General features: G+C 36.7%; 1 protein-coding gene across 2 annotated transcripts; it reads right to left on the bottom strand.

Moving 5' to 3' along the window:
- Positions 1-1,538: 1,538 nt before the first annotated feature.
- On the bottom strand, positions 1,539-19,115 carry DEK (DEK proto-oncogene). 2 transcript variants are annotated; one of them, XM_010181629.1, is made up of 10 exons: positions 18,980-19,115; positions 17,015-17,116; positions 16,412-16,521; positions 13,690-13,784; positions 10,850-10,970; positions 9,413-9,595; positions 7,065-7,197; positions 4,795-4,943; positions 3,433-3,501; positions 1,539-1,559 (listed from the first exon to the last, which is right to left on the bottom strand). In XM_010181629.1, exons 1-10 carry the CDS (start codon positions 19,113-19,115, stop codon positions 1,539-1,541), a joined length of 1,119 nt encoding a protein of 372 aa, XP_010179931.1. The 2 variants fall into 2 exon arrangements, with proteins under 2 accessions (XP_010179931.1, XP_010179932.1); XM_010181630.1 differs by lacking the exon at positions 1,539-1,559 and adding an exon at positions 2,354-2,538.
- Positions 19,116-20,800: the final 1,685 nt, after the last annotated feature.

Here is a 20,800-nt window from a genome sequence, read left to right as displayed (position 1 = left end):
AAATTATGCTGTAACCAATCAAATCAAGATGTTAGAACTATTTTTCTAGAATACAATGGTCAGGACATCATCTTAAGCATCTGGAAGGTATACACCTTAATACTTTATTCAGTTACCTTTTATCTAGTTAGCCAGTTTCTATTTTTATAAGCATTTCTGTACAGGATCTAGAGCCTTGATAAGCTGCGTTTTTAATCCAATAGCATCAGGATAAGCAGGACATTTTATTTACCTTTTGGTCTTGTCTTGCAGCCTTTCCCTCAACTTTAGAAAGACCTGGAATCTTGTATCAGCTGCAGCCAGACTGGTGTGGATTAGCAGGGAAACAGCTCAGACATTTTTTCTCTGTTGATGACTACACTGAGTTGTAGTTAAGACATTTAAACAAAGTATTTGAAGGATGTTGAGTTAATTTCCATTGCATCTGCACAATTCCAAAGTGAGAAGTAATGTGTACATACAATAAACAGAAGTACGCTATCCTTTTGTAAGTTGTTGTTGGAATTTACACTACTAAAAAAAATGTTTATACTTGGGAGTCACTCATCTTAAAAACACTTCCTGACCCACATAATTAAAACCAACCGATATATTTACATTAAAAAACCACAAGACAGTTCAAGTATTTGCAGAAAATCCATCCAAAAACTAAACAAAACTTTAAATGAGTAACTTTCTGCTTTTAAGTGGGACTTGGAAACTTTTGGTGTTTTTAATTGCAAATTAAATAGTGTTCTTTATGCTAAGATAGCTCAGAGAGAGGAAAAAAAACCAACCAAAACCAAACCAACCTCACATAAGATATAAAATCTTATCCTGGTGCAAGGACATACATTTCAGCAATAGTATCTTTAAAGTAGAGAAGCCTGCTCACAGATGACAAAGACAACAACTTTGGTTCTGTATTTTTTTTTTACTGTACATTTAAGCAAATGTTAGATCATCAAAATTGATTTACATTTGTGTGAAAGACATTTAGTGAATACAAAAACCCCCATTAAATTCAGCCTTATAAATGATTACACGCAAAGAAATTCAAAAAGTGTGTGAAAATCAATAGTCTAATTGGCTGAACGTTTTCCAAGTTTCATTTATGAACCCTTATTTCTCAACTGTACAATAATAAATTTCAGAAAATACGCTTTATCTTTGCAGCAATACCACAGTCAGAGGGATCCTGTGCTTATGGCGTTAATGGCAGCCCACACTTTGGCAACTGTTAGTTTAATGATTTTAAGTGTACGGCCTTTCCATATTAGCAATAAGGTGGTATAGAGAACAGAAATCTAAACAACAAAAATCTATGCAAAGAGATCACGTTGATCCAGAAAGCTGTGAGCCAAAGTTCAAGACTGCAAGCTTAAAAGTACCATTTGTCCACGCTAAAACACCGAGGGTCAGGTTCAGAAGAGCTTTCCCATACAGAAGAGAGCTCAACCATACACACAACAGTGCTGCCTGATTCAGAAGCCTCACTGTGGATTTCCAAAGCTATTGAGCCTCCCAGCTGTACATCTTGGATACCTACTTCTGAGATGCTAGGCCATCAAGTCAAGACACTAAAGTAAAAGATATTTTACAAAGTAAACTTTAGAATTTATTCTACAGCCTTTGGAGGGATTTTATTTACTATGTCAAGCCACTGAAACAAATGTATTTGTAGCCTTTTGTACAAAGTTAAATGCTGAAAAGCTTAAGTATAAAACTACAGTTTAGTTTCTGTACAAGGTAAGATGGGACAAACATCAAAACCTCAACTCATCTGCAGTCTCATGAAACTTCTGCATACCACTTTTCATCACAGCCTCACTGACATTTCATGTCATAAATCCCAAGATAAGAAGATTAAAAAACTGATTTGCACAAAAGAAATCTGTAATAACTTTATATACACAACAGAAAGCCTTTCAAAAGTACAAAAATAACATCTATATGCCAATTAGTTACCATGCTTTGACAGTTCTCTCAGCGCCTACACATGCAAGACAGTAATCTAGATTTAGAGTAATTCTGCATCTGCAGAATGTATCAGAATATAAAAGACATTAACATGTGACTAACTTGTTATTTTCAGAATGGATATGTATTCAAAATGCCTTTATAACCAATACTGCAATACTCCAGTCTCTGCATGTATATGTGCAGATAAGCAGCTTTCATCTCACTTGATTTTAAAAATCTCCCGCAAGCTAGTAATCCACACGAAAAAGCTATGATGGTTCTACTGAATCTAGTTATACAAAGCAATTCAAAATGTACAAAAACTATAAAAAGGGAACTTTTATTGCCATGCATAAAACTTAAGTATGTTCAACTAAAAACTGCATCAAATGCAGTTTTGTTTTGAAAAAAATAAAAATAAAAATACACAAAGCCATTTACATCAATACTCTAACATTAGGTCAGCAGAATCAGCTCCGAGTAAATACAAGAGTAAGACACATTCCTTTTGCTGGTGCCTATCAGATCTTCAAATCCATGGGAACATAAAACCAGGAATCTTCGCTTCCCCGCAGTCAAATCAGATCATGAAATCAACTGAAAAGAGAAGTCTGTTAGTTCTCTCCTTTTGCAATAGGCTATCAAGAAAATATACTCTACTTTTGCTATCACAAAACCCCAAGAACATTTCTACAGCAGACAAACTGCTCTCTTATGCCTCTGCTGATAGTGACACATGTATGCACGGCACACAGACGTAACAATTTCTAGATAGCCCTATATCAACATCTGCAAATGAAGCCACAAGAGAAAGAATTAACAACTCCATTAAGTGAATCTCACTTCTCTAATTCCATTTTTAGTTCTGAGGCAAGCAAAAGTAATTGAACTTGAAAGTATTTTTACAAATTAGCAGCCACAGACTGCACAATAAACCCTTTGTCATGAGTACATTAGATCAGGCCTGATCTTCAGAGCAGCAGACTCAAAGGCAACAGTATGAGTGTGCTACCAGGAGCACATACAGAGAAGAGCTGCCTATCCTTATCCTCTTTTGCCTTCTCTCAGTGCCAAAGCTTCCAGGTCTGCAGAGTTTATATATGCATAGGTAACAATGCATGAGGTTGGATGTGGTCAGTGCATGAATTATAGTGCACCTTGCAGCAAATGCTGTAATTTAAAGCAAATGTATAGCTTTCAGAGGGTAAAAGCTTAAAAACGGTGATAGCTTTAATTTTAGTTCTGCTTACCAAAGAAATTCATGAGTAGCAGTGGCATGCTAAGAAAATACTCTGAAGCAGTTATTTTTAAGAGGGATACAAAAGAAAAAAAAAATCAGTGCCTGAGGTTTATTAGAGCACTAAACTTCAATACTATACAGGAAGCTATTAAAACTAGTGTAACAGGATACCATGCCGCTTTCTAACAGGCTGAAGAAAAAACTCAACCAAAACCCAACCCAGAATGTTTTCCAAATGATAAAGTCTTTACCTCTTTGACTGTTTTTTTAATGAAGTCCTTCCTGTCAGTTAAATCATAACTAGGATATTTTTCATACACCTAAAAAAAAACCAAAACAGCAAAACATACCTCAAATTACTTTCATTCAATGTATTGCATAAATAGATGGAGCTTAAATGAAATTAAGGAAAACTGGTGTGGTACTTTGGTACTTCCAATATTACAAAATGTCCTCCGTAAATTATGGAAAGTGACAAGCTCATTTTCTTGCCCTCATTTTGACCACATAAATATTTAAATACATGTCTTTTTTAATGTTTGGTCACTAACTGAACTGGCATTATAATTTTTCAAATCAACAAACTGGAATGCCTAGCTTGCCATGTCAGGCAAATAAGAATTCTGCAATCTTTGTCTTACAAGCTCTCTAGGCAGTCAGATACCCCTGCAGTAGTGTAGGAAGCTAAACAAATACTGAATCTCAAGGCATATTTTATTTTTGTAATAAGTAAAATTGTGATCCTTTCAAGTGACTAACAGAAGAGTCAACATATCTGAGTGCTATTCTACAACTATTCTTTGGTTAGCTGGGTGGGAGAAGACTGAACAAAAAACAGATGCCAACATTGACAATCGATGCATAATATTGTATTTCAGTATACCAAATTTCAGACTTCTAAAATTATAAAACATGACAAAAAGTTTACACAGAATATAAACATACAGTTTTCTTATAAGAATAACTTCTGGCTTAATTTCTGCAAGCAACTTCTTGGAAGTTGCAATATGTGAGTTAAATGACTGCAGAAAATGTCAAGGTAACAGTACTGTCCATGTTTTGGTCACTTTTCCCCACCTTTCTCTGTTCTGGTCACATAGTCCCTACCTGGAACCTGTCCTGACAATTAAAGGATTCCTTGCCAAGCTGATTCAACTCACTAACTCAGCTGAGAACTATTCATTTTTTGCTGATAGAGAGGAGTTGAATGGGCTCATAAAGAGAATATATAAAGAATGAGAGCAAGGTGAACAGGAGAAATGTGCAGAGAGCAGGACACAGCCCACTCCTTTTGACAGTACCAAGCTGCTGCACTGTTTCAACTTCTCAAGTATTTTCACTTAAATATATGGCAGTTGCTTTGGAGGAAATACTGTTACTTTCCATGTAGCTAACTTTTCTCTGGAGATTTCTCATGTCAAGTAACTGTGTTGTATATCTTAAGATTAAAGCTCTCCTTGTTTTAACTGTTAGCAAGTAAATAAATCAATACAAAGCTACTTTGTTTCTGAACAGCTGTGCAGAGTGTAAGCCTCTATTTCTGAAATGATGACAAAACTCAGTTCACAGACAACCCGATGTCTAAAGAGATTGAAAAAATCGTATTTGCTTACCTCCTTGCAAATTTGTTTCATTGTGACCTCCTCCAAGTTTGCATTGGCCAACAAGTTCTTGACAGTTTCCTTAATCTCTTCATCTGTGGGTGGTTTCTTCAGCTTTTTAATTAAAGGTTCATCATCTGAACTATCCTCAGACTCAGTTTCTAAATACAAAGAATAATCTGAATTGTAATAAAAGATTTGCAATTTGTCTGCTTTCTTCCTCCAAAACAGAAGCCAAAGCTTTCCTCAAACATCTGATGCAGATGTTCCCCCTTAAAACAGGTATCTTGCCAGACCATCCGTTTAGAAACAAAGCTAATGCTATCTGTGCTACATTTATGAATCTGCATCATTGTTGATAAACTATCAGTTTACAAATCAATGTGTACTCCAGAAAGTATGGGACAGATTAAATTAATCAAACTAAAAAAAAAGGTTTATTACAACAATTCTAAGTTGAGGTATTATTGCCCTAAAAAAAGTACATACTTGTTTTAAAAAGGAGTTGGGATTCCCTGTGCCCTCCCCAGCAGTGCTTCACACTAGGGTCTTATAATTCTGCAATGCTGTATTACTGAATGTGCTATCAGAAACACCATGACAACAAATGAAGAGAATCATGAAGGAAGTGAAGAGGCACAGGACACTCCTACAATCTTTTCCAGCCACAAAAAAGTAGACTGAACAACTCCAGCATCCAGTCAGTTCCTCTGCTGCCAAAAGGACAAAATTCAGAGCAGATGCCAAACAATTTAGATAATGACCTTACCAAAAGACATACTTAACATTTTGATTTTTGTACTGCAAACATACACCCGAAACAGAAAAGCAAGAGGAATAAAGAAGAAATTATAAATGATTACATAACATATATGCAAAACACATATGTAACATTATAAATGTATATATATCTCTATATAAGAAAATAAAGCATATACACACAGAGCGTCAGCCACATTTGTACTGCCAGCAGTCAATCTGAAAATACATTGAATTCAGCACAGGCCAGCTTAATCTGCTGAGAAATACGGCTATGCAAGAAGTTCAGCCTAATTCCATGTCTAAGAATGTAACCATTCTTTTTCTTAATACACTGCCAAGCAGGGTAATTATCTGAACTGATATATGTGCTACAGCATACATATGCCAATGCTGGCATTAAATGAAGTAGGTTTGCAGTATGGATATATGCTGCATTAATTAACTCCTACTACAATTGTGACAGAGACATGGCTGTTATCTCACAGACTGGCAAAGAATTTGACGTAGGCAAGGATCTCTGGAGATCACCCGGTTTAAATCCTTACTCAGAAGAGGGCCAATGTACAGCTGGTTGCTCGGGGCCCTGCCAAGTTGAGTTCTGAACATCTCCAACCACAAGGATTCCACAACTGCTCCAGGCCCCATTTCTGTAGGACCATCCTCATGGTGAAGCTTCTCTTCCCCTAGCATGGAATTGCAATTTCCCTGGTGACATCTTGGGCCTGTTGCCTCCTGCCCTTTCCCTGTGCACCTCCAAGCAGAGCCTGGCCCTGCCTTCCCCGTACTCCCCCATAGGGTAGTTTCAGACTGCAGTATCATCTGCCTCTTCTTAAGGCTGAACAAGCACACCTCTCACAGCTTCTCTTCCCACATTGTGCGCTCCAGCCCACTGACCATCTTGGTGACCCTCCATGTCCATGCCTGTCTTGCACCAGGGAGCCCAAGTGCTGAATTGGGGTAATCATCACTTCCTTCAACCTGCTGGCTGCACGCTTGCTGAAACAGCCCAGAGTGCTGTCAGTGGTCCTTACCACAAGGGCACACTGCTGAACTGGGCTTAACTCATTGTCTGAGAAAACATCTGCCCCAACTACCCAGGTCCTTTTTCTGCAAAGCTGCTTAGAAAGAAACCAGTCTGTCCACACCTGCACTGTTGCAGTCTTTACACAGGTGTTAAGAAATTCAATATGTGCATACTTTTTATGCATACTGTCAGATATGGGACAGTTTGCATGCAGAACCCATATCTATGTTAACAAAAACACATCAAGCTGCATAACAGAAGATACACACACCGGGATATATCCTACCAGATCAATTATAAGTTTCATGTGAAGTCCCTATAGAGGCACCAACAGAATTTTGGTAACATTCTTCCACCAAAAATGAAACATCAAGTAACAAATCAATGATTCACCAAATTGTATTTCCTTTCAAAATTAGTTACAAAAGCTTGCTTTCTAATAAACATGATAGTTAAGCTACAAGACGATGTATGATGAAAGATTTAAAGCACTTACCTTTTCTAGAACTGTTCTGATTTTTTTTAGTAGTGCTGCTATCTGCCTTCTTGACATTTGCACCCTTCACAGCTTTCCTCGTTTTGGAAGTCATCTTTTTAGACTTTTCTCTTTTAGAGGCTTTTCTAGGGGGCTAGAAAAAAGAAAAACAGAAGATTAAAATGATGGTTTCTACCTAAACAAACCGAACCTATTTTCCATAATGGAAATTATCCTGTCAATACAAACTAAATCAGCAAATTTAATTACTGTATTTCACTAGCAAATCCCACTCTTATACCATAGGGGAAATACATTCTTTTAAAATTGTCCTTCTACATGACCTCTAAGGCTCAAACAGCTAGAACTTTATGATGAAACCAGTAGTTTGGTTGTGCTGCAACTTTCCATTCATTATTACCTATAATTAGCTTATAAAACCACTTTAAAGATGTTTCTTTTAAAAAAGACATGGTATGTTGAATTCAATTACTTCTAGATGCTATAGCTCTCTAAGACTACACACAGGTAATTTTTTGCTCTAGTTGAGAACTACATTAACTAATCCATAATTTGGCCAATTATTGTGACTAATAAATCCCCAGAATTATTGCATTAAGTTAACACCAATAGAAGAAACTGGAACATAGTACATACATACAGTATACACCTATTAGTGCACTGCATTTTTGGTACTAATTAAATCTGTGCTTAACACACAGATCTTTAGATAGTACTTCTGACAAGGTTGAAGACTTTCCTCACAGACACAAACATGGAATATTGACCAAGAATAAACTGTACTTCAGAGAAAGAACATCATGAAACGAAATGAATTAACTAACAGTAGTTACTAAATTGATAATTCTAATTTATATTTAAAATGGCAGTGTAGTCAACTGAGCAAACTATCACATTTAAATAATTAAGATTAGTTCATTTAACTTTTAACTGCTTCTCCTATTAGTACCTGGTGCAACTCATGAAGCCAGTATTTAATAAACCCAATTACATCTATTTGTACTGGCTTGCTCTGTTATAGTTGCACTCACTTTACAGTGTTAAATGAAGGATGAAGACTAAAAGCTCCATCACGAGCTACAAAGTTGGAAGTTAAACCCTGCACTCACATCTCAGTTTTTTATAAAATTATGCTCCCCCAGTACACAGAAATACTTCAGATATCTCTTGCTTCCAGGTAACTCTTAGGCATTTTTTGTTTATTTGTTTGTATTAAGAAAGAGTCAGAATTATTGAGGCTAGAAAACACCTCTGAGATCACCAAGTCCAGGCTACGACCTAACACTACCACATTGGCTAGACCATGGCACTAAGTGCCACAACCAGCCTTTCTTAAGCACCTCCAGGGATGGTGACTCCACCACCTTCCTGGGCAGTCCATTCCAATGCCTGATCACCCTCTCCATGAAAATGTGCTTTCTAGTCTCCAGCCTAAGCCTCCCCTGGTGCAGCTTCAGGCCATGCCCTCTCTCTTCTCACTAGTTGCCTGGGAGAAGAGCCCGACCCCCACCTGACTACAACCTCCCTTCAGGTAGTTGTAGAGAGTGATAAGGTTCCCCCTGAGTCTCTTCTTCTCCAGACTAAACAATCCCAGCTCCCTTAGCCTCTCATTATAAGACTTACCCTCTAGTCCCTTCACCAGCCTCTTTCCACTCCTCTGGACCCGCTCCAGCACCTCAATATCCTTCTTGAAGTGAGGGGCCCAGAACTGTACACAGTACTCGAGGTGAGGTCTCACCAGTGCTGAGTACAAAGTGAGAATTTTATCTCTAGCCTTGCTGTCCACACTATTCCCGATACAGGCCAGGATGCCATTGGCCTTCCGGGCCACCTGGGCACACTGTTGGCTCATGTTCAGTCAACTGTCAACCAGTGCTGCCAGGTCCCTCTCTGCTGGGCTGCTCTCCAGCCACTCTTACCCCAATCTGTAGCGCTGCATGGGGTTATTATGGCCGAAGTGTAGGACCCTGCACTTGGTCTTGTTAAACTTCATACTGTTGGCCTCTGCCCATTGACCCAGCCTGTCCAGGTCCCTCTGCAGCCTCTTCCTACCCTCCAGCAGACTGACACTCTCCCAGACATAAAGTTAACTTTTAGTATTTCAGCCCTCTTTCAATTTGCCATTTGAGAGGAAAAAAAAAAGGCCAAACTAAGAAGTTTGTTTCATGGACACCTTGGGAATTGCAGATGTGTTCTCTTTTCTTTTAAATCCTTTGTTCAGTTAAACATCAGTTATACCCCAACTCTGCGTGTTCCAAGAATTACCAACCAATAATAACCACATAATGACAAACTGCAAACTAATGTTTTTAGCTCTATGTTGAAAAACAAACAATAAACCTCATTACCTCATCTTCACTTTCTTTGTCTTCTGAAGAGTCATCCTTTTCCTTCTTTTCATCTTCTTCACTACTGGATTCATCTGACAATATCTCTGGGCACTTGGTGTGTTTCGCTTTTCTTGTTGTTCCAGTGCTGCTGCGTTCCTTTTTGCCACCTTTGCTTGGTGTTTTTTTGGACTTTGGCAATGGCTGAGAGACGGAGATGCGTGCAATCGAAGTAGAAATACAAAAGTGAATTTTAAAAATATAAAATCCTTCACATTACATGAAAGAAGAGTAAACAAATATAGAGGTCTCTAAGTCTTGATAACAAGACCCAAGTCTATTTTATGTACTACACTTAAGCCATAACTTTTTGCAGCAAGCAGAAATTCATTACAGAGATGGAGCTCAATAAAACGAAATTTCAGTTCTAAGCTAAGCACCCCTTCCACATCCCTAACCAAACAAATCTTCAGAGGCTGAGGGTTAGAGAAGGAAAGCAAGAAATAACAATCTAGAAGGAACCTTTTACCTACCCATGCTCTCCTAGCCCATAAAGTAAGTTTTTTCTTCTGGTAACAAATAAGCTGACAACTCTTCAGAAGACTTAAAGGCAGTAATTCTGTCATGTCTTATGCAAAATTGCATTTTGTTGTCACTCCGTACCAGTTTCCCTAAGTCAGCATGCAGGCTCCTTTTTCACATCAGTGTTTGCTGGGAATAAATTTAATTTCCTGAGCAACAGTCTAACTATTTATGTGTTGTTTTTTTTTAAAAATCTGAAAGTCCAAGATGAGTAATAGAGTTCAGCAGTGTTGGCAGCTGAATCTAGTGCACTAGCACATACCAGTCAAAGCAAATTTTCCTAGTCTTGCAACAAACTCCATTTTCTGATAACCAAATGTGATCACATACACTATGCAACTTGTAGCGTACCCAGATAACATCTGACAGCTTATTTTCCTGTCCTTTCATGTTCTGACACCTTTTTTTTTTGTTTTCTGCTCACATACATCTATTTCCCTCCATTCACTCACAAAGCAGAAGCTACTTATGGCATTTGGGTACGGAAATCTCCAATTATCTTCACGTATTGACCACATACAGTTATATGCTAACAGTGTATAATGGTTGAACTTACATGTAAGCGTACAGTTTCTATCTAAGTCCTCACCCCACTATGGATGCCTGCCCAAACAGACCTACTCTCTTTCAAGCAGCCATTGGTACTTCAGTAAGTCAGAACAGTAATTGTATCACCACAGGGAGATGTGTCAAACTAGTTAAGATTTCCTGTTCCCATGCCCTAAAACATGAGAGTACAAGGTTGTTCTGCCCCTTTAAAAGTCTGAGAGTTTAAAAGGATAGTAATTGTAACAAGGCAAATATTAAGAAATAGAGACAGCTGCATTCTTCATCAGAATAGAGCTATAAAAACAAGCATAACAATCTGCATCTCACCTTGCCTGAAGATTTTGGGTGCATTAAGAAGTTTAAGATTCTGGTTACCAGCTCACTATTAACTCCTGATCTTTCCAAGTCGAGAACTTCACAGATACTTTTCAACATGGCATTTCTAAATCTGGAGAGAAAAATAAATAAATAAATATTCAGTATTGCATCCCAAAAAAAACCCCAAATAGTCAACATTTGACTGCTAGAAGATGTTATCTGGTTTGTGTCTGCAACCTAACAATAGACACAAATATATACACTTAGCTACATTTCCAGTCTTACCTGTAGTTAAGCAAAGAACCATCACCATATCAGATAAAGAAAAATATAACAAAATTTCCAAATCTACATGTGTGTAAAGTGAGATATATGAAAAAATCTTCCTCAGAGTCCCTCCTAACTGACCACATTGGAAAGAATCAGTCTTGGAAAATAAATCCAGTGGGTACAAGACTCGAACTCTAAAGGGGTGGGGAGAGTCCTCCCTTTATTTTCTCTGGTTCCTTACCCCTTTACATAAGATAAGGTATGGGAGATTATATTTGATGATGAGAGAAGGTTAAAAGAAACTCTGACATCCACCCCCTTTACTGCAAAAGGATCTTGAACCAATTGTCCCACTTTATGATTTGTCCTACCAGTATTGACAAAAGTGGAAAGCCAAATCCTGTGAGGGTATGACATCAGAATGCAAACTCAATGAGTTTTTAAAAACAAAATACAACAACCCCCTACTTATTCTACCTGTTACCTCCCTTCAAATGCTTATGCTTTCTTCTTCACTCCATTTTGTACAATGCTGCCTGAAAAGTAGATTTCATCGTCTGACTATTTTTCACAAGTTTAATAGCTATTTCTGGTAATCAAAGTCAAAGGAAACTTATTTTTCATTGTTTATTTTAAAAGTCAGTGCAACTATTTCATGGTGGCCTTCTCTACAACTTCTCTAAAGTAGTATTTAATTTCAGACTGTACCTTTAAACTCTCAGACTTTTAAAGGGGCAGAACAACCTTGTACTCTCATGTTTTAGGGCATGGGAACAGGAAATCTTAACTAGTTTGACACATCTCCCTGTCTCAAAGTATAATTCATCCACCAACCTTCCAACAGTGAAGTAAATATTTCAATTGTTTTTCTAGATAAGGTAATAAAGAAAAAAAAAAGTGCAATCTTAACATGTGGAGAGCCTTCCTGTTTAGCTTTTGGGGATACACCAAATACCCGTAATGTATTCCTGCAGAATCAGAAGACAGTAATATTAGAGTTAAAACCAGAACTTGTTAACGGATTTTAAAACTGCATAGTATTGAAGTTTCTGTTTCAGACTTTCAAGACTCTGTATACTGAATTTAGGATTTTATGGTTCTATTGCTGCTTTAACTAAAATTCCTTACGACTTGTGCTACACATGGCGTTTGTCCTTGCATGTTAACTTAGACTAGAAGTAATATATACAAAGAGTATCACCGACCAAATCCTTTCACATTTTTAATGCTTTGAAGGTATATCTGCAGGTAACACCAAACAGAATGTAATGTACTAACTATTAAAATGTATTTCAAGTGTGGAATAAACAACTGCACACAAGTTTTGTTTGAGTCAGTTCCATAGCCAGTAGTTTTGACTTACAAAATCCAAGAACTCTAATCCACACAGAAACCTCAACCCTCATTCTTTTCAGTTTATAGCCTGAACAGTAATATTCTGCAAAATAAACTTTGTCCGTGTTCATCTTTTTCAATGCTGTTAAAACATGATGACATGCAAGTGTATAGCGTTGGCAGAAGTCAACCATGTAGTCAGAATAAATTAATAACCTTATCAGCAGTGTTTCATACATAGCTATGAACAGCAGCAGAACTTACCACAGTAACACAAATATACAGAGCTCAGTACCTTGACAATGCAACCAGTTTTCAGAATACTGCTGAAGACTGAGGAGTAACAAAACTTAATAGCTGTTTTTTCATATGGAAAAATATGAAAAAACTTTATTTTGTGACCTTTTGCAGATAATGGGAAACATTATCCAATTAAACCAGTGGGAAATGGTCAAAACTCCCATCCTGAAACAGTTTGTCTTGTAGATTCGTATGTATTAGACAAACCCTACTCCTAGAAAACTATGTATCTGAGGAAGGAAGATCTGCAAATTCCAAATTCTGAATTCCTTTCCACTATCAGCAAACTGAAACTAAATAAAAAATATTTAGAATCAACTATGTAAAAGTTATTCATTCTTCATTTGTTACAACTAGTTACACAAATATGCAAAGGCATTTTTAAACCCTTTCAGTCCAGTCAAAACCAAGCCGCAGCAGTTTTTCCTGTTAATAGAAAAGCAAAATATGTGGGGAGACAGTAAAAAAAGAACAGCAAAAAATGTTAAGGCTAGCTTCTACAGCCATTCTAGGAGTAAGTCTGTATGTTTAACATAGAATAGGCAGAAACAGCTTTGATTCTGAAGGAGGACGGTTTTGAGGCATAGAAGGATGCAAGTTGCACCATGAATAGAGCACAATGTATTCACAACACTATGCTTGCCCGGAGGAAATAATGTTTTCCTCTCGCTTGGCAGAAAATCTCATAGTTAGCATGCAATAGTTAAAGTCAGGACTGTAGGAATCGTAAATAAAATGTTCACAATTTAACTCTTTTTAATATATTTCAAGTTGTCTTAAGAGACCAGTTTGTGTGATTAAAATGAACTCATAGACAGATCCTAGAGCTCTAGGAAACAGCCACTCAGCTTAAAGTTCAAACTTAATCTGATGTAAAATTTTGAACATGAAAAGGAATGTACAGCATGAGTCAAGCTATGTTAAGTAGCAACAGAGATCATTACTTTTTTAACATTTCTTCCTTCTTTTTGTATTGGTCACTTCCTTTTTCAAATGGGAACCCACTGAACTGACCCACATTCTTCTTTAGGGAAGCAACCTAGAACAGAACACAAATTACTTTCCATTGCAAGCAGTTTAAAAGACTTCATCCAATTACATTCATTAACTTCTCATACAAGAAAAATTTATTCTAGCATTTTATCTTTCCTTTGACAAAAAATTATACCCTTATGCTGTAACCCGAGTGGATTATGCCTTTATTTATCTCATGACAGCCTAACTACAACAATTAAGTTCTTGTGATCTTAGTACTTTTAATTCCTTTTAATGACTTACTAGGTAAAATCACCTGCCATTTCAAGTTTCTTTAGAACATACTGCATGATTATTTACAAGTTTGCACAACTATGATCATATGATGCCTGTTGCATGCTTTGTACCATGTAATCTGTTACAGAATAGTAAGTTTTATTTTTACTACATAATCTGCTAAAGCAGATTTGCTTTACTTGCTTTTCTGAAGTCTTACATAGGACCATGATTGTATTTCTGAACATTTTCTTTAACATGACCAACTTTTGCATTTACACACCACTCAATTTACAACTTCCACCATTATACCTGCAGTCTGAACAGGGTTGAACTTTCATTGCAACAGCCCTTGTAATGGAAAACTGCAGGATCTCAAATACATTAAGTTCTTTCTTTTCAGTCCATCTCCTTTTACAAAAATAGAAGTTAAACATCCCCAAATCTTTCATTATTCTGAGATCTTTTTAAACACTATCAAGAATAATTTGAACTCACTTTCAATAGTTCTACAAATTTTGTTCCTGGTGTTTCTCCATTAGTTTATTTTACCAAAGCTAAGCTCCTTTTCCAAAGATAATTATCTTTGTCCAGCACCTAGAGAAAATTTGCAGATGGTAATGATATGTTTTATTAAAAATGTTAATTACGATCCAAAGCACATACAGAACGTGCATACAAGATAAAATTTGATCTTCGCTATATTAAACAGCATTCTGAGTTCCCTACAATTCTAATTAAATATAGTTTTAGATGAAATCATACCGACGTATTTCCAAGCAAATATATTCTCCTATCTTTAGACTAAAAACACTGGGATGCTGCAGCAATGCAGCTGGACTTTCCAACAAGTCTATGTCCAAAAGACTAAATGTGGGAAGGCAAAGCAAAGGAGGGGGGGAATTGCAACCAAGTGGAGTGGGAGGGAAGGGCGAGAGCTGTATTTCAACAGCAGTAGTGTCTAATTAGTATGATTTAGGAGTGTTAAGTACGAATTTATAATTACATAATTTTCACATAATTATGAAACTGTGAATAGTGGTGTGTCTATTAGTTGATTACATTATTTTTTATTGGTTACTAAATTATTAATAACAGTATCATTGAGTTGCTAGCTTCTTAGTAGTGTGTTGCATAGTTGATAAACAATATAGTCTCTTAAATCAGTTATGTCTCAGATCTGCAATCTAAAGTGGAAAAGATGGACTCTGAGATATCCCAGTACCTCCACTCAAAGTTGTTGTGAAAGCATTACTGGTTTCATGAAGGGTAAATGGATACAGTTTGACAATGTTCACAGTAAAGCCAGTTAAATCAGAAAGTTACATGGTTCTGTCATTATAATCTTCCTATCAAACAACTAAATTAAAACAATCTAAAATTTTGCAAAACTCTATACGCACCAAGTCAGAAATTTAGTCTGGTTTATTTTCATACTGAATAAATAGCAAAATTCAGAGGTAGGTTTTAATGAACATATACTGTTCTTTTTCTGAACACTTGAGGCAACAGATCTTTGTCTGTGATTTAAACAAACATTGCATGTGCAGCAGTGGTCTGAGATGCATCTGTACTAGTACTATTCAGTTCCTGGTTTCTGTGCTAGCTATTCAAGTTTCAAAAATACACAAGGAGATTAAAAACAAATTCCTATAAATATGTTAAGTGTATTGAAATAGTAAAAATTAATCTGCCTTAATTTATCTATATCCATTTTACCTCTATTAGCAAGGAAAATGGGTCATATTTACTCTTGTGATTCATACAATCATTGATACATAGTAGCTCCAAGAAAGATTTGCTATTATATTTACTTTAAGCTTCATCCTTAAATACAAAAGCGAGCATATAGGTTTTTAACTAACATTTTAATTGTCTTGGATAAATGTGACAAAGATTTTACATATAATGTAGTTTTACTTTCTAGTGCTTTGTGCAAACTAAATGAGAAAATGAATAGGTAAGTAGCAATGTATTAAAACCCACTAACAGGTTTCAAACATAAAAGAAGTAGAAGTACTAAGAAAAAGCTATGTTGAACAAAATAACTACAAGGAATATTTAAACCATAATCCACAAGTCAGCAGTTTTTAGCATGTGAACAATATATTATTTCCAACTTGTCCTCATAAGGAAAACCACACCTCTCTCCATTAAAAAAAAAAATCTATATTTAAGTGGACTTACAATTCAGTACATCTTTCCATAAGATTTTTTTACAGGTAGAGTAGTTTACAGGAGTCAGAAAAATTATGGGTTTGCTTAACTGGTCCTGCAATAATAATTTTCTAAGTAGTTTGTAATAACACTTCAGAAGGAGATCCACACGTGCTTAAATGTAAAAAAACTATACTACAAACATTTTCCCTATGCATGAGAACTAATAGACATACAAGACAGATTTTACGTTCTTACAGTGCCTGGCCTGTTGTAGAGGAGTTTGTGCAGGTTCCTAAGTTCATCTGTCTTCTTTTTACTCAGAAAGAATTGTATCCTTTCAATTTCACAGAGTTTTTGTCCTTTTCCTGAAACAGTTAAAATCAATTATGCTACTCATCACATTCATATTTACCTATGTGTTTGTGACTTCAAATATCTACTGTTTTTTAAAAAAGCAAAGTTATTTCAGAATAGCATCAGACATTATAACAGGTCAAACATTAAACAGGCCTTTTCCTATCAATTAGGCATCCTGAAAGTCTCTTTAAATTCCTTGATACTACCTAGGCCAGGGTACAAGGACTTGGCACTTCTTTTTATTCTAGCTGTTCCTGCATTCAGTGGTGGCTAGGTTCTGAAGATCCTATTCCATGTAAGTTTAAACTTATGTAACTTTTATGGTTTAAATTAATGCTGCAGAATAAAAGAGGGTTTTCGTATAACAGCCTTGCTATTTAAAAATGGATCATGACTCTTAAGTTAGGTCTCATCTACAACAAGTTAATAATTTGATCTTTTTTATCAGTTTTCATTATTATTCTCAACACTCACAATTCTTATGCAAGAGGACAAGCTTACCTGGTGTAATTGTAAAAGGTTCCTTTTGCAATGAGGACACTTGCATGGTCAGCCGGTCTACCTTCTTTTTCTCCCTTTTTCCTTCAACAATGAGACTCTTTTCTGCAAAAGACAGCTTCGTTAAATACAACAGTCTCCTCTACATGAGCAGATTTGACTGCAGTGACAGGTAATACAACACTGAATCTTTGAAATGGCACACGAAAAATGGATAATATACATATCCAATATATAGTAATATCTACATATAAAAAATGGATAACGTATATTACAATGGATATTGTATATATTACTATACCCAGATACTAGGACACTGTCAAACCTTTGGGTAATAGCTCCATGGGATTCTATGGAGCTGTATACATATATACATATCTATATTTATATATATATAAACTAGAGGAGTCCCTGGTTCTTAACCACAATCCTCTAACTTAACCTTGAAGACGAGACTGGGCATTTCCTAAAAGGAACTTCACCCCGCAATGGAGACTGCAGCACTACACATTTTCAGAAAACCATCCCATTTGCATAGTCTTCTGGGATGCTACAGCCCCTAAAAGCACAACTCCAGTTTTAGCTCTCTTGGGGAGAATATTACCAACAGATGGGCAAAAGGAAGGTCCAGCATGCCCGCTGACACTTTCTCTTCCCACTAGTAGACTGGAGAACCCACACACATCAGCAGGAGAGGCAGAAGCACAAGCGCAGTGGGACTGTACTACACCTCACAGGGCTACACAGTGCAGCACTCTGCAGGGCACAGCACAAGCATCACAAAGACTAAAATACCACTATTCCCAGTAATTCTCGCACTGTTTAGCAATTAATACATTTAGATTGTTTACGTATACATTGCACATCACTACTTTAACGCCACGTCAGGAAAAAAAACCTGAAACTTCACATAAACATTTCATACTAAAATACTTTATCTCTAATCAAACTACCTTAGCACTAAGCACATGGGCTATCCTGGCTTTAACATCTGAAAGTAGCTTCAAAATCTGTATGAACATAATCAATATGTATATCGAGGATATGTATATTGCATATAAAGGCTATGTATCTGATTAAAAACAAGCAAAACATAACTATTTCTTGCATACACACAAGTCACAGTTGTTTCTAAAAAACTAATTCTAATTACTCTAGATTCCCAAACAGCATAACCTTTCTTCTTTCTATGACCTTTCCTAAAGACAAACTTGAGCTCCTTTAAGAATCCAAGAGCATCAGTGACTTGGTTTTCACTGTGCCATAGTGCAGTTCTATTTCCATGGATGCTTTTATTTGCAAAACAGGTGCCTAGAGATTTCACAATAGAAACCAATATTTTTTTGCATACAGTTCCTTCATCACATCTTGTGTTCCTTGACTACCCTCTTCAATTACATGCCACAACACAAAACCTGCCTTGCTAGCTCATCCTATATTGCCACAATTTCTATTGGCAAAATTAGTAAAATGGCACATCCCCCCTCCAATAAAATTTGGTACCCAGTAAATTAATTCACAGTAGTTAAGCAGATATATCTGTATTGTTTCCAAAGGTACTGCACAGACTTTTCAAGTTTTTATCTTTTGAAAACATGGATCACTTTGGAACATTACTGGCAAAAAAGTATTCTTATCTGGATACGCATTTTTATACAAATTACTTGATAAGACTACGCTAACCCTTATAAACATCTGGTAGTTTATACAACAAAAAACCCTAGCACAGGAATCCAGGATGCTGGCAATCCCTTCAGTCTTTCCTGAGGAACGTCAGCATTGAGGACATCGGCCCTATTTCTAGTGTTGTCTGTTATAATCTACTGGGAGGCAATTTATGACCCATGAGACAGACATACCATGGAATCTCCTAAACAGTAATTGTACAATTAGCTGGGATCAAAGACTACTGTATTCAGCAAGCTTGGCATTTTTTAAAGAACAACTTATTCAGTAGAAAACAAGTACCCTTTTCTTCCTCCTCTTCTTCTTCCTCTTCTTCATCTTCATCACTTTCTTCAGCTTTATTTTCAGCTTCAGGTTGTTTCTCATCTGCTTTTTCAGATGACATTGTATCTTCTTTTGATGAAACAACAGAAGACATGGTGTTTGGTTCTATAAAAAGCAGTCAGGGAAACTATCATCAATATAGCATTATACATGAAAAATACAGGAATCTTGATTTTTTAATAAAAAATCTTACTGTACGGTAGAAGTAATATTATAGTGCTTGTACTGTGATAGTTACACATTCTTTAAGACACTAAAGTATTCCGCATACACGCAATACATAAAATTTTTCAGGAGTTGCCATCCATTCTGCAAGTAGCCTGTTAACTGTTTAAAAAGTTATCATTCTTTGAACACACAAGTCTTCAAGCTTCCTTTGCAAAGCATTCGGAAACGTCCATTCAAAGCAGCTGATGCTATTATCTATTCAGAACTGAATCATTTTAAGATATCACAATTTTAATGTAATGCATTATAAGCTGAAGTTATTTCTGATCACTATTAACGATGCATACAAGTGTCCTAATAAGTTAAACAAGCTACATATTTAGATGGGAAATGGGTACAGAAGAAAAAAGTTATGAGCAATTTGGAAAATACACCACTTTGGGGATTCAAATAGCTGTGACATCTATGGGCTTAAAAATGCTTTTTGTTTTTAATCTGCAGATTTACAATAAAAATAAATGCTTCACACTTAGCACATTTAAGAGGAGTCTTTTCTATACCATCTGAAGTGGCTTAAATGTTAACTTTAAAATTAAAATATCACCCTGGCAAGTACAATTTCCCTACTGACACAGAATATCTAACAAAAGATAGCCATATCTGTTCATTTTTAAAAAATAAAGCTTTTAAAAATCTTACACTGTTTACAGATCTGGAACAAAATACAGCATCAGTTGTGTAAGCCCTTGTGGAAAAAAATATCACATGATTAACCATTTTGTTTTTCCAATATTAAAGCCAATATTATCAGCAAGAGGTCAGACTCAATAAACAGCAACGAAATCAACTGCTTGTGTGTAAAATTAGCAGGTGCCAGAGAACAGCAGCACTCCAAATGACAGAAAACGTGAGTGGTATTACCAACAGTCGGGGGAAAGCGAAAGCTTACTACTCTTCACTAAATCACTGGGGAAAAAAAAAATCCCTTACAGGGTATTACTACCAGTATTTCGTTTGACATGGAAAAGTAATCCGACTTCCTCACAATATTACTACCTGAATTTTACTTGTCTGCACAAGCGAAAAACCAAGTACTACACGTTGTGTTTCCTTCCTCTTTTAACGGTAGCAGAAGGGGAACAGAAAAGTAAGAGACTTCTTAGCTTTCCAGCAACCACGTCCGTGAGCACTACCGGCTTAGGAAAAACGGTACTGGGATCCACCTTTAGGAAAGCTTAAGTCGGTGGTATTTTCGGCCGGGAGAAGGTATCTCGCAAGCCACCCCGAGAAGGGTAACTTGTGCACAACAGCACCTCCCATCTTCCTCCACGACTTTTCAGACACGGACTCACCACCTGTCCCCTTCCCGACTTGCGAGCCGGAGAAAGCGATGACGATGGGCAGCGCCCCGACTGGGATCCACCTTTAGGAAAGCTTAAGTCGGTGGTATTTTCGGCCGGGAGAAGGTATCTCGCAAGCCACCCCGAGAAGGGTAACTTGTGCACAACAGCACCTCCCATCTTCCTCCACGACTTTTCAGACACGGACTCACCACCTGTCCCCTTCCCGACTTGCGAGCCGGAGAAAGCGATGACGATGGGCAGCGCCCCG

Source organism: Mesitornis unicolor, unplaced genomic scaffold (assembly GCF_000695765.1).
Source record: "Mesitornis unicolor isolate BGI_N332 unplaced genomic scaffold, ASM69576v1 scaffold38543, whole genome shotgun sequence".
NCBI classification, from domain to species: domain Eukaryota; kingdom Metazoa; phylum Chordata; class Aves; order Mesitornithiformes; family Mesitornithidae; genus Mesitornis; species Mesitornis unicolor.
This window is presented reverse-complemented; position numbering and strand designations above follow the sequence as displayed.

Excerpts from the sequence above, each read along its gene's own strand:
- DEK (XM_010181629.1), bottom strand. The coding sequence starts at position 19,115 with ATGTCTTCTGTTGTTTCATCAAAAGAAGATACAATGTCATCTGAAAAA. Across the intron at positions 16,522-17,014 it reads ACCTTTTACAATTACACCAG|GAAAAGGACAAAAACTCTGT; the intron begins GTAAGCTTGTCC and ends TAACTGTTTCAG. Across the intron at positions 4,944-7,064 it reads TCAGAACAGTTCTAGAAAAG|AAACTGAGTCTGAGGATAGT; the intron begins GTAAGTGCTTTA and ends CTTTGTATTTAG.